This window comes from Emydura macquarii, unplaced genomic scaffold (assembly GCF_026122565.2).
Source record: "Emydura macquarii macquarii isolate MOO-44397 ecotype Brisbane River unplaced genomic scaffold, CSIRO-AGI_Emac_v2 contig_1363, whole genome shotgun sequence".
In the NCBI taxonomy this organism is placed as follows: Eukaryota; Metazoa; Chordata; order Testudines; family Chelidae; genus Emydura; species Emydura macquarii.
In genome coordinates, this window is record NW_027131500.1 from 22,295,644 (window position 1) to 22,308,584 (window position 12,941).

General features: G+C 44.7%; 1 protein-coding gene across 7 annotated transcripts in view; it reads right to left on the reverse strand.

The window, feature by feature from the left end:
* DCLK2 (doublecortin like kinase 2) overlaps positions 1-3,691 on the reverse strand; it is a 134,820-nt gene extending 131,129 nt beyond the window's left edge. For 2 of the 7 annotated variants that reach the window (XM_067551916.1, XM_067551915.1), the window contains exon 1: positions 2,313-3,691. In XM_067551916.1, the coding sequence (XP_067408017.1) occupies positions 2,313-2,736 (424 nt within the window). In that variant the 5' untranslated portion in view covers positions 2,737-3,691. Of the gene's footprint in view, positions 1-1,769; positions 1,842-2,312 lie in introns of those variants that run through there. The other 5 variants (XM_067551914.1, XM_067551913.1, XM_067551917.1 and 2 more) reach the window with 5 other exon arrangements.
* Between the last annotated feature and the right edge of the window lie 9,250 nt (positions 3,692-12,941).

Sequence of the window (12,941 nt, forward strand, 5' to 3'; positions counted from 1 at the left end):
ATCATGATACTGAAGATTCCTAAGAGTTGTGTTGGTCAAGGCTAGATGAACAAATTACTGGACATTTTTTTCCCTTTCATTTTACTGAGACCCATGAAAGTGATGTTACAATAGTGGTATTATTTTGTTGCTGTTCTGCATCTGATGAATAAAACAAAAAGGCATACTCAATGAGTATACAAAGAGAGACAATGAGCCAAATGCTGACCTCAGTTGCACCCTTGCAACCCCACTTAAGTTAATAAGACTGCAGAAGTGTAGTAGCAGAATTTATCCTGATGATTCTGAGCAGTACATGAAAAAACAAAGATACAATAGATGAAAAAGTTTACGATTATCCTGATAGGAATCAGTTATTATATAAATATACTAAAAGCCACCTACAACTGGCAATCACTCCTTCATGCAACCGCTGTAACAAGCACCCAGAGTTAACAACATTAAATTTATTTAACTATTATTTAAAGGATCACTTTTACTAGCACCCACTTTTGATCATCTCTAAAATGATCCAGACTAGGGATGGGCAAACTTCTTTTACCTAATTTCGCATTCACTTAAACATCTGAGATGATAATCTGGTCTCACAGACTTCAAGAGGATCAGGATATTGCTCCTGGTGTTTCAAAGACTGACTCAAATGATACTGAATTAAAACTTCTGCCTCAGCAAGACCATGAAACAAGAATAGAGAGGGAATAAAGTCCTTTTTTTTTTTTTTTTTTTAAACAAAAAAAATGGAAAAATTAGTTACTTGCTCTCTACTCATGAAGACATAGTTTTAGTGTAGTTATAGATCATACGCAGGGCACCCACTTGTACCAGCCTTGCTATTGCACACCCAAACATGCACAACAGGCACCCCGTTAAGTAGAATTTTTTTAATTCAATTATGGAGAAGATTATGGATGTTAAGTTACAGAGAATGCTTGCAAAACAAAAACCTAGTCCGCAAGAACTCCACAAGATTCACCATCCCTGCTTAAGGCAAGTGTCATTCATTACAATGAGTCTTCTCAGATAAGAGCAATGGCCCATATTTTAAAAAAGTATTTAGGCACCTAGAATGCAGATGGGTGCCTAGTGGGATTTCCAAGCATGCCTAAGCACTTAGTGACCATACATTTTCATGGGAATTAGGCACTTTTCAATACTCCACTAGTGGCCTAGCTGCATATTTAGGCACCTAAACAGTTTTAAAAGTTTGGCCCAATGGGACCTAACTGTTACTGAAAGTCAATAGGACCTTAGCCTTAAGTCGCTTCTGAAAAAGGGACTCATGCCTCCAATTTGGTCCATTAAATGCCACAGTATAAATATTAAGGCTCTTACAGGATGACTGTTTTCAGAGTATTTTACAATGCAAGGGCTTTTTTTTTTTTTGGGTTCTAAACAAGCATGAATCACCATGGATGAAACAATATTAAAACATTTCCCTTCCCAAAACAAATAAAAAGATATCTGAGACACATCCAGAAAATATATAACTGATCCTATAATTGAAGCAAAATAGCAGCCAATTAGCTAATCACATAGGATAAATAAATATCAACATAGGGTACCTCAAGGCAAGCCTCAGGGAAACACCACTGGGAGGAGGCTGGGGATAGGAAGGAAGGAGAATGGTATGGTGTAGAGGAATAGGCCCAGAACAAGAAATGGAGTTCTAAACCTAGCTTTTCACTGACTAGGCCTGTGGTCTTGGGCAAGCCATTAATTTCTCTGCACCCGAGTCCTCTTTGTGCTTCTAAAATAGGGTTAATACTTACCCAACTCCCAATGAAGACTCATCAGTTTTTTAAAAGACCCTGGAGATGCAAAGTTCCAGAGGGGTAGCCGTGTTAGTCTGTATACAGCAAAAAAAAAAACAAGAGTCCTGTAGCACCTAAAAGACCAACAAATTTCTGCGGGCATAAGCTTTCGTGGGCTGCAACCCACTTCCTCAGGTGCTACAGGCCTCTCGTTGTCTTTGGAGATGCAAAGGAGCCAAACTCCACTCCGTGATACCAATGGAACTCCAGACTGACTCTGGATTGAAGGCAATGGAATTACAGAATTCAGCCCTAAGTAACTACTCTTGCTAAGGTGCCTTGTGGGTTACCAACAGGAGAACGCGATGGATTGTGAAGAAAAAGGGTGGGCCTGGGAGGGAAGGCGAAGCATGCTAGGGGAGGAAGAAGGGAAGATGCTTTCAGAAATGCAAGGTAAGAAGTTAGACCAGCCTGAGCAATGCCCCCTTTTAGGAGCCAGCCGTCCCATGCCACCTGGACTTTCACTCGTCCTCAGTAGCTGTAGGGAGGTGTGCCTCTTACCTTCCACTAGCTCCTCCAGGCTGGTGAGCTTCCTGCTGCCATCGATGGTGTAGATGGTGCGGACCCCCTGGGGCAGGTTCACATTGTCCGACAAGGACCTGGTGAGCTCGATCAGGAGGGCCTCGAAGGAGCGAAAGCGGTCGCTGGAGACAGCGAAGACCAAGCCCTTGAAGTACCGGTCCCCATTGCGGTAGAACCGGGCTTTCTTGGCTCTCTTCTCCGAGCTGAGGGCCTGCAGCGTCCGCGTGCGGTAGAAGCTGCAGTGAGCGCTGTGCGCGGGGCTCGGGATGAGCCCGTTCCCCTTGGGCCCGGAGCTGCTGCTGCAACTCGAGCCGGTCCCCGCTCTGCGGGACCCCGCGCGCTGCTGCTGCCTTTTGTCCCGCTCCTCAAAGTGCTCCAGCTCAATGCTCCTGTTGCTGGCCATTGATCGCTTTAGTTCTTGCCCTCCCCCTGCCACCAGCTGGTCCTCCAGCCTCCACCGGGCCGAGTCCCCAGAAACCTGCCGCTGCGCCTGGCTCAGCGCATGGAAACAGCACAGTATTTTAGCATCACGCCGAGCCACCTACACTGCTCACTATCGACACCCCTGACCGACTACTGCTGCTGCGCCAACAGCGCCGCGTTGCCCCGGCTGGGACTCGCTGCCCTGCGGGGTGATCTTTGCCCTCTCCTCAGTCACACACCCCTCCCCGGTGTCCCAGCAAAGCCTAACTCAGCATCTCGCGGCTAGATGGTGCAGCGGCAGCTAAAAGCCAGGGCGCAAACTTCAGGAGGCTCAGGAGTTGCTCAGGGGCAGCTGGCTGCCAGCTGCGGCCACGCAGCCTCAGTCACACAATGAAGAGGATGCTGCTAGCTCGCTATGTCCCCAGTCCTGCCATTCTCTGCGGAGGAGGTGGGGGTGGGGAAGGCACGGCACCGCACCGCACCGCACGGCACGTCTGGTCTTAGCTCGCTCGCCCGCCCGCCCCAAGCGCGCCCACCGCAGAGCCTTCCAATCCGGATCCCACTGTCCACAGCGCGCCGGGCGGCCGCGGCGGAGCCCGGATCACATGGGCGGGGGGATGCCGCACGCGGCTGCCGCTTGCCGGTTCACCGCTCGCTCGCCCACCTCTAGGCGCAGAGGAGAGGCACTCAGCCAGGCTCGGGGAGCGGCCAGCCCCCTCCTCACCCGTGCAGCAATCCGCCCAGAGTCCACGGTCCAGCCCTACCCAGCTTCAGCGCGTAGGAGCAGCAGCTGTGGAAGGCTACTAAGGAAGCTGCCGTGTAAAAAAGAAAACGTTCTCCCAGCTTGCTTCTTCCTCCCCCCCCCTTCTATGCTGGCGACTTCGATAGCTGGGTGCAGGATCCAACAGGAGAGCGAGCTGCGGCGGCAACCCGGCCAGTCCGTACTAATAGCAATGCAGCGTTTATGTGAGGCAGGCGAGGGCTTCTCCCGGGTCCTAGACAGACACACTCGTGCACTAATGAGCCCAGCTGGGTTTGAGCATGAGCTGGCGGTTATCAACTTCATTGCAATCAGCACTCAGGCTTTTCTTTAGCGTCTATCCCAGGATCTGCCAGCCAGCTAGGGTGCAAAGCACCTCCCCAGCGGGGGGAGAGGTTCTGGTGTGTGGATTGGAGGAGGGGCAGCTTCCAGGAAAGAGCCAGTTAACTTCGTGGGAGACAAGCGCCGTGTTACACAGCAGGGAAAAATCAAGGGCAGAACTGAGGCTCTTTTTACTCTCTCACTTATTTTGTATCGCTGATGTATATAGTTTGTGTCAGGAAGGAAAAATAAATTACATAGTTAGGAAATACATTACCTGCCTGTGGTAAAACATCCTCTGACATCACAAGGACACTAGGCATGATTCTGTTCTCACATCTGTAAGTCAATAGTAAGTGAAATCAGAATCAGGCTCACCATCTACATACAAAGTATATATTGCCCAGAACATATTTGTCTTAAATATTTATGTCTGGATTCTCCTTTTAGTTACACAGGTGTAAGCCTCAAATAACGACATTGACCTTGATGGAATTCTGTGGGGTTTTTTTACTAGTATAATTAAGCTTAGAATTTGGTCTTTGTGTTTTAGATCACCAGCCCCATTAGCTTCAGGTTACATGGTTTCTTTACTGTTTTGAAACAAATATTGTAGTTGAGGAGGGGATAAAATATTAATAATTTAAAAACATTTCCTTACCTAGGTTACTAAGTTTAGTCTCAGATCTGTATTTGTTATAAACCACTGCATAGAGTCCCTGTTCCTGCAGTCATGTGACTACATAAACTAAGATTTTATTGAAAAAGAGTTCTGGTCCTCGTGGTTCTCAAAAAAAAAAAAAAAAAAACCACACACCCTTGAAAAAGTAACATATGCCTCAAAAGTGTGTGGTCAGCTTCAAGTAGTAGCTTTAAGATTTGTTAATTCCTCCATATATCTCAGTGGGGTATTAGAACCCCTCAGTCTCACTTTTCAGGAAAACTCTATGAGCACCCCAGCAGAGAACTCATGGTGTGGCAGGTGGAGAAGAGTGCAGAGGGCTCAGCCCACCACCCAAATAGATTTGCCCTAACTTCTGAGGCATTGGGGGGTCTTATTGCTGCATCTCTGGAGGCTAGAGGATCCCTGTGCCTCTCCTGGAGAGAAAACAGTGCCGGTTGCTGCTATCGCTGACTCTAGGAAGGCAGGGGAGGACCTCCCCCACTGCCACTATTTCAAGTGTGGGGCAGAGTTACAGGAGTGTAGTTATGATAGGACTTGTCAGGTGTGTTTAGGGCTACAGATTGCCTCAATCAGGTCCTGGTCCTGCACTGATCTCCATATATGTGTAGGGATCTTCTCTGATTATTAATCACAAATCAATAATTGGTATTTTCTAATTACTGATAAATTATTAGTAATTTTACAGAGATTATTATAAATAAACTTTGCTTTAAAAATGTGGCCAGAGCCTATGACATGCAGAATGTTGAATTCATCGCTTATTTTAATAGATGAGAAGGATATGCAAGAAATGAGAGCAGTATTCTGAGACAGTCAACTGATTAAAAAAGTTTCTTGCTGTTTTATATTAGATGTTTTGAACAGAAGCAAGTGTTTTTAATGTTGCTTGCCACTTAGTAAATCACATCCAAGGTGTTGCATTTGTCAAACTGTTACTTTTAAAACATATTTTGATCAATTTATGGCAGCTTTAAGGTTTCTTGAGTTTTAAAGTTGTTAGAAGGTCACCTGAAACCTGTTCATCTGTTTTTTTCATTTCTGTATTCTCTTGCACCTCTTAGTTGTCATTGTTAAAGTAACATTTGTATGTAAAGACAGCAGTATACTCAAGACCATTCCATTAATATTACTTTTTTGTAAAGCTCACAACTGAAACATTCCTTTTGATCTTTCAAAAATTAGGTGTTATCCATTTCTGAATACTTGCATTTAAACAATACAAGAAAGTCTTTTAAAGAATACATGAACATTCTAGTACAATTATAAATAAAATATTTAAGTATATTATTAAAATCTTTCTTATGCCCCTTTTGAGATCAGGCCTTCAGTTTCTGTATCTTTTATCATTTTGGTGGTTGTTTAAATTACTGTGTGTAACTGAACTCTTTGGCATTTGAGATATGAGTGGGATGTTTTGCTATTTATATTTAACTTACTTATTTAATATGTGTGAGATGTGTTAAGGTCCAGTTTAAATAAAATTTAGTGAGGATAAAATATTCAAGGGAATTTCTTTCAGTGCTTTAATTTTTCAAGCAGACCCACAAGTGCTTAGTTCTTAACAACTTCATTCTACTATTAATACATGTAATAAACTCTAAGTTGCTAGCTAGGTTAATATCTTAGAGAAACACATATTCTTTTCTTCTGTAATTCTCATATGCCATGAATTAGATTTCTTTGCAAGTAACTGTTTTTTTAAATTGAAACTTTTGTATGACTCATCTAAGGTTTCTATATATGCAGTGTTTTTGTAGCAGTGTTGATCCCAGAATATTAGAGAGACAAGATGGGTGAGGTAATATCTTTTATTGGACCAGCTTCTGTTGATGAGAGGATAAGCTTTCAAGCTTACACAGAGCTCTTCTTCAGGTCTGGTAAATGTATGCAGAGTGTCACAGCTAAATACAAGGTGGAACACATTGTTTAGCATAAGTAGTTAACACATGTTTTAAGGGACCATGAAAGGTGAAATGGCCTGTTAATACCCCTCCAGACAAAGGAAGGAAAGGAAGTGGGGAGAAGACAGCTGGGGGTGGGAGATGTTAGTAGGTTATAGATTGTTGTAATAAGCCATAAATTTAGTGTCTCTATTCAGTCCATGATTTTTGGTGTCTAGCAAAATTATGAATTTAAACTCCCAGACTCGTCTTTTGAAAATGTTGTGCAGGTTTCCTTTGAGGATGTGGACTGATAGGTCAGATATAGAATGATTGCTTTGTGTAAAGTGTTCATCTACAGCTGATACGGTGTTTTTGTTTTTTTATCATTTTCCTGTGTGAGTTCACTCAAGAGCATAGCGATTGTCTGGTTTCATTCATATAGTTGTTGTTGGGGCATTTAGAGCACTGGATGAGGTACACCACATGTTGTGTTTAGGCATGTGTAGGCCCCAAGGACCTTGAAAGGCATGTTGTGGGGAGGTGTTGATCATTGTAGCAGTGGAGATATGTCTTCATGTTTTGCATCTGCTGTTGTGGCAGGGTCTGGGGTGCCACTTTGTGTTGGTGTGTCCTGGTCTATGGGGAGCTTGCTTCTGATGATGAGGTTGGGAGGTTGTTTGAAAGCCAGAAAATGGGATTCAGGAAAGATTTCTTTCAGGATGGGGTCCCCATTGAATATGGGTAGTAGGTGTTCAGTAATTTTCCCCATGTGGGGTCCAGTGTGGGGTGCTAAGTGACAACTACGGGTGTGCAGTCAGAGGGAGTTTTATTTCTGTGTTGGAGCAGGTTTTCTTGCGGTATTTGGGTGGCCCATTCCATAATCCAATCTACATCTCTTGTGGAGTGTCCTTGTTTGGTGATGGCGGTTTTGAGTGTGTTAAGGTGTATATCTTGGATTTTCTCCTTGGAGCATATTCTGTGGTATCTCAGTGCCTCGCTGTAAACTCCAGTTTTCTTGGTATGTTTGGGGTGGTTACTGGATCTATGGAGGTATGGATCTATGTCTGATATGTTCCATTGGTAAGGCTGATCATAGTGTCCAGGGAGTTGATGCTAGTGTGGGAGTGTTCCAGAGAGAGTTTAATGGATGGGTGGTGGTGGTGGTTGAAGCTGTGGTGGAAATCTATGAAGAAGTTTGTCAGCTGTCCAGAGGATGAAAATATCATTGATGTATCTGAGGTATATAATTGGTTCCGTGGTGCATTTGTCCAGTGGTCCACTATGCGGCAGAGGCAAATTCTGATGTCATTGCCTTGATTCTTCCTATACTGAAATCCTCCCCTCTAGCCTTGGCAGTTATATCTCTCTTCTTTATGGCCTCCCCGAATCCAAGATCTCCAGATTACAGAATATACAATATTTTTCTAATTTATCTGTTGCATTTTTAAATGTTGTCAGCAGTGATATCTAGGTACCATGTTACCCACCTTCTGACACATACAAAGAAGTACATCCACATTACTCTCATTCTCAAAAACCCAGCTAGCTTTATTCCCCATGCACTTTAGGATCCAATTCAAAATTGCCCTAATTGCATGTGTGTGTCTTAAATATTCTGTCAACTTTGCCTAGTATATTTCACATACCATGGGTTAAATTCTCTGCTCTTGTAAATTGATGCAGTTGCATTGACTTCTGTGCAGATTCACCCTTTTATACCAGCAGAGAATTTGTCCTCTTATCACTTTATAAATATAAAATATAACTGTTAGTATTTTAAAAGGGATTTACAGCTAGGTAAAATTACTAATTTCATATGCTATTACTAAATATTTACATATAGAAATAAATGATGCACTGATTCTTTATTTACAATGTGGTATGTGGGCAATTGTTGTGACATTGCTATATTCAAGCAGAAAGGCATGCTTGTAGCTGTTTGCACCCACTCTAGAATAAATTAAAAGAAAATAAAACAAATACTCATCAATTTTGGTTGGAGAGGGGGTGTGATTAGGACATTCAAGCTATGTCTACACTGCAGACTGAAGTCAATTTACTTTAAATTGACTTTCACCTGCCGAATTTTAGAAGTCGGAGGAGCATGATCACACCACACTCCTTTTGCCGGGCTCCTGCGTCCCCACTCACCACGCTTGTGTCGACATTCAAAGCAGTGCACCGTGGTTAGCTATCCCACAATGCAACTAACCTCCCATGATGCAGTGTGCTCCCTCTCCTTCCCTTCTTGTCCCAAACAAACTGCAAATGCTTTTTTACACTGTTTTTCTATGGTGTGCACATGCCATTCCCAGAGAGACATGGAGCCCGCTCAGCTCTGCACTATCATTGTGAGCATCACAAATACTTCATGGCTTATCTTGCGGTATTTTCAAGGTGAGAGAGGAACTGCAGCATGGAAAATAGCAATGTCACTGAGGACCTCCTGCTACAAGCCAGAGAGCAGAACAATTCCCATTTGCTGCAGGCTGTCACTCATCTTCAGTCCGTGGAGCACTGGTTCTGGTTCTGGGAAACAAGCACAGATTGGTGGGATCGCATCGTTATGAAGGTGTGGGATGATGAGCAGTGGCTGCAGAATTTTTGTATGTGAAAGGCCACTTTATTTGAACTTTGTGTGGAGCTGTCCCAAGCCCTGAAACATGTGAATACTCGTTTGAGACCGGTTCTGACAGTGGAGAAGCGAGTGGCCATCTCTCTGTGGAAGCTGGCAACCCCAGACTGTTCCCGGTCAGTTGGGAATCAACTCGGAGTCAGTAAATTGACTCTTGGAGCTGCTGTGATGCAAGTGTGCAGGGTCATCAATAGGCTTCTGCTAAGGAGGGTAGTGACTTTGGGAAACGTGCAGGACATAGTGGATGGGTTTGCTGCAATGGGGTTCCCAAACTGTGGGGGGGCAATAGATGGCACGCATATCCCTATCCTAGCACCTGACCACCTTGCCACAGAGTGCATAAACCAGAAGGCATACTTCTCAATGTTGTTGCAGGTCCTTGTGGATCACAGGGGATGTTTCACCAACATCAATGTGGTGGTCTGGAAAGGTGCATAACACGTGCATCTTTAGGAACTCGGGTCTGTCCAATAAGATGCAGGCGGGAACTTTCTTCCCTGACCAAAAAATAAACATTGGGGATGTGGAAATGCCAATAATGATCCTGCGGGATCCTGCCTACACCTTGCTCCCTTGGTTAATGAAGCCCTACACCGGGCATCTGGACAGTGAGAAGGAGCGTTTCAATAACAGGCTCAGCAAGTGCAGAATGGTGGTGAAATGTGCATTTGGCCATTTAAAAGCCAGATGAAGATATCTGCTTACGAGGCTTGACATCAGTGAAAAGAACATCCTGTCAGTTATATCTGCGTGCTGTGTGCTCCATAATTTGTGTGAAACAAAGGAGGAAAAGTTCCACCAGGGTTGGGCCGTGGAGGGATGATAAGGCTTGCTGCAAATTTTGAGCAGACAGATTCCAGCACGATGTTCAAAGCCAACCGTGGTGCACTTCAGCTTCGGGAAGCACTGAAAAACCGGTTTTGCAATGAACTGTGTAGGAATAAAATTGTAATTGTAACCCTGTAGATTAATTCATAGCTTTTAATTCATACCCTTATTTGTGTCAACCTCTATATGGTTATTATTGAAATCATGTAACATTTGAACTTCTCTCAGTCATACTTCATATTGTGAATATAAAACCCCATTTTGACCCTATGTACTCCATCTTGTGTCAAACCCTTTCTAAACCTTTAGATGAATAAGAGAGTTATCTGAACAAGGTATGAATGGAGGGTGTATGTATGTGTGTGTGAGTCAGACCCAAACTGCCAGCTTGTCCTGATGAGGTTGTCCTGATGAAGTGTGAAGTCCACCCTAGGCTGAAGAGTGTGAACACAGCCCCAAAAAGCAAAGAAGAATCCACCCCAGAAAAACTTAATCAAACTTAATCAAAGACATCAAAGAACAAGCTGAAAGTCACGTCTGCTATTGTACCAGCAATCAAGGGTCACAGAGAAGTGACGTGACACAGCAGAACTGAAAAACCTATAAAAGACTGGGTGAGATTTCAAGGCTTTGGGGGAAAAACAGCGTTCTACACATCATCTAAAGAAGAGCGTCGGTGCGCGCCCGACAAAGACCCTGCTCTCCTCGTGCCCAGCTTCCCTGGCCAGGTAGCTGCCACAAGCCACGAACTCCAGCAACGGACCCTAGCTACGATCTCAAGCCACGACAGGACTGGTAGCTATATATAACTATAGAACGCTTTCTGGTGCGTTTGGGCGCGCGTGTGTGTGTGTGTGTGTGTGTATATGTGTAGGTTTAAGTTAGTTATTACTTTAGTTTTTGTCAATAAATGCGGCATACTGCCTTTTCCCCTTGAAAAAGTCCCGAGTGCTTAATTTTGCACAACTGCAGTAATGTATGTCTGTGCTGTGCCTTTATTTCCCATCCCCCACCCTCGCTCCAGCAGCCCTCTCCCTTTCTCTCCTCACCCAAGCTAAGAATGAATAAAGACAGATGTTTTGTAATGCTACAAAGTTTTATTTTGTGACCTGTTTTAATAGGGGGAAAGAATGATCACTTAACATTGTAAAGTGTCACTGTGCAAGCAACTGTAGTTGCGTGCAATTCTTAAAGGGGCCATCGTGTCCTTCTGCTTTCCTCAACCAGTGTGGAGTGCAGCAGGTACTGCACCCTGCTAGTCTCCTCCTAGACCTCTTGGGGGTGGGAGCTGATAACATAGTGGTAGGTAGCGGAGCATAGTGAAGGGGCTGCAGGGACCCAGTCCACGGTGGAGGAATAAAATGGAGTGATTGTATTGGTCGGGTACTTTAAACTTGCGCCATCTTCCCTAGACGACGATGTCTCTTGGGTATCAGTCTCCTGAGCGTAACGCAGGTGGAAAGGGAAGATTTTCTGCAAGCATCAGGGTACAGGCCTGGCCCTTATGCTGCTATGCTGTGTTCCATGATGATGCCTGCACAATCAATAGCAGAGTGGCGGGGAAAAGTATCCTACCATAGCAGAAGAAATAAGGCTGCCCTCCCCAGAAACCTTCTGCAAAGGTTAACAGATTACCTACATGAAAGTTTTCTTGAGATATCCACAGAGGATTCTCGGAGCATACCTCTGCACATAAATAGTCTGATCCGGGAGTAACCCTCCACTGAAGTTTGCCACCACCCAGTAAGGCCCTCCCTTCAAAAACACAAACTCCTTTTAAGAAGCTAGACTGGGGACATAACCACAAAAAAATATTTGCCCCACACACTCACCAGATGTGCTTTCTTCTGCATCTCGATCAGTCTCGCTGTCTTGTGTGTGGCTGGACTGCTCTGGGGGTAATGAACAGGTACTGGCTCTCAGAGAGATTGGATACCCCGCTTTCCTGCACCCTGCTCTCCTCATCCTCATCCTCCTCTTCCAAAGAGTCCTCCTTATTCATCCTGGCCTGGGATTCTTCAGAGGTATCGATGCCGAATAGTGGCACAGTGGTATGGTCACCGCTGAGAATTGCATGCAGCTCCTCGTAAAAGCGGCATGTTTTGAGTGAGGAGCCAGATAAGCCTGCCTCAGCTCTTTGATCTTAACGTGGCACTGCTGTGCGACTCTGTTTTACCCCTTCTCCAACAAGCTGCAAGATATCTTCTCGTGTATATCTAAATTTCTTTTATAGAATCACAGGAGATTAGAGTTGGAAGGTACCAACCCCCTGCTCAAATCAGGACTAACCTCAGCTAAATCATCCCAGTCAGGGCTTTGTCAAGCCACAGCTTAAAAACCTCTAAAGATGGAGATTCCACCACCTCCCTAGGTAACCCATTCCAGTGCTTCACCACCCTCCTAGTGAAAAGCTTTTTCCTAATATCCAACCTTGACCTCTCCCACTGCAACTTGAGACCATTGCTCCTTGTTCTGTCATCTACTACCATTGAGAACAGCCTAGCTCCATCCTCCCTGGAACCCCCTTTCAGGTAGTTAAAGGCAGCTATCAAATCACCTCTCATTCTTCTCTTTTGCAGATTAAACAAGCCTAGTTCCCTCAACCTCTCCTCATAAGTCTTGTTCTCCAGCCCCCTAATAATTTTTGTTACCCTTGGCTGGACTCTCTCCAACTTGTCCACATCCTTTTTGTAGTGGGGGGCCCAAAACTGGACACAATACTCCAAATGTGGTCTCACCAATGCTGAATAGAGGGGGATAATCACTTCCCTCGATCTGCTGGCAATGCTCCTACTAATGCAGCCCAATAGGCTATTAGCCTTCTTGGCAAGCAGGGCATACTGCTGACTCAGAGCCGAGCCAGAACAGACTCTTCACTCCCACAGACGGATGAGATCCAAGACCTCTGGTTGACTCCAAGCTGGAGCACGTTTGGGCCATGCAGTCGCCATGAGCAGTTCAGCTACAAAACTCTCTCCATGGACATTCAAAATTCCCGGGGCTTGAGGGGAGGAGCTATTTCCTGTTTCATGGCCATGTTATAGCAGAGCGTGAATATCCAGAGCCCTCACAA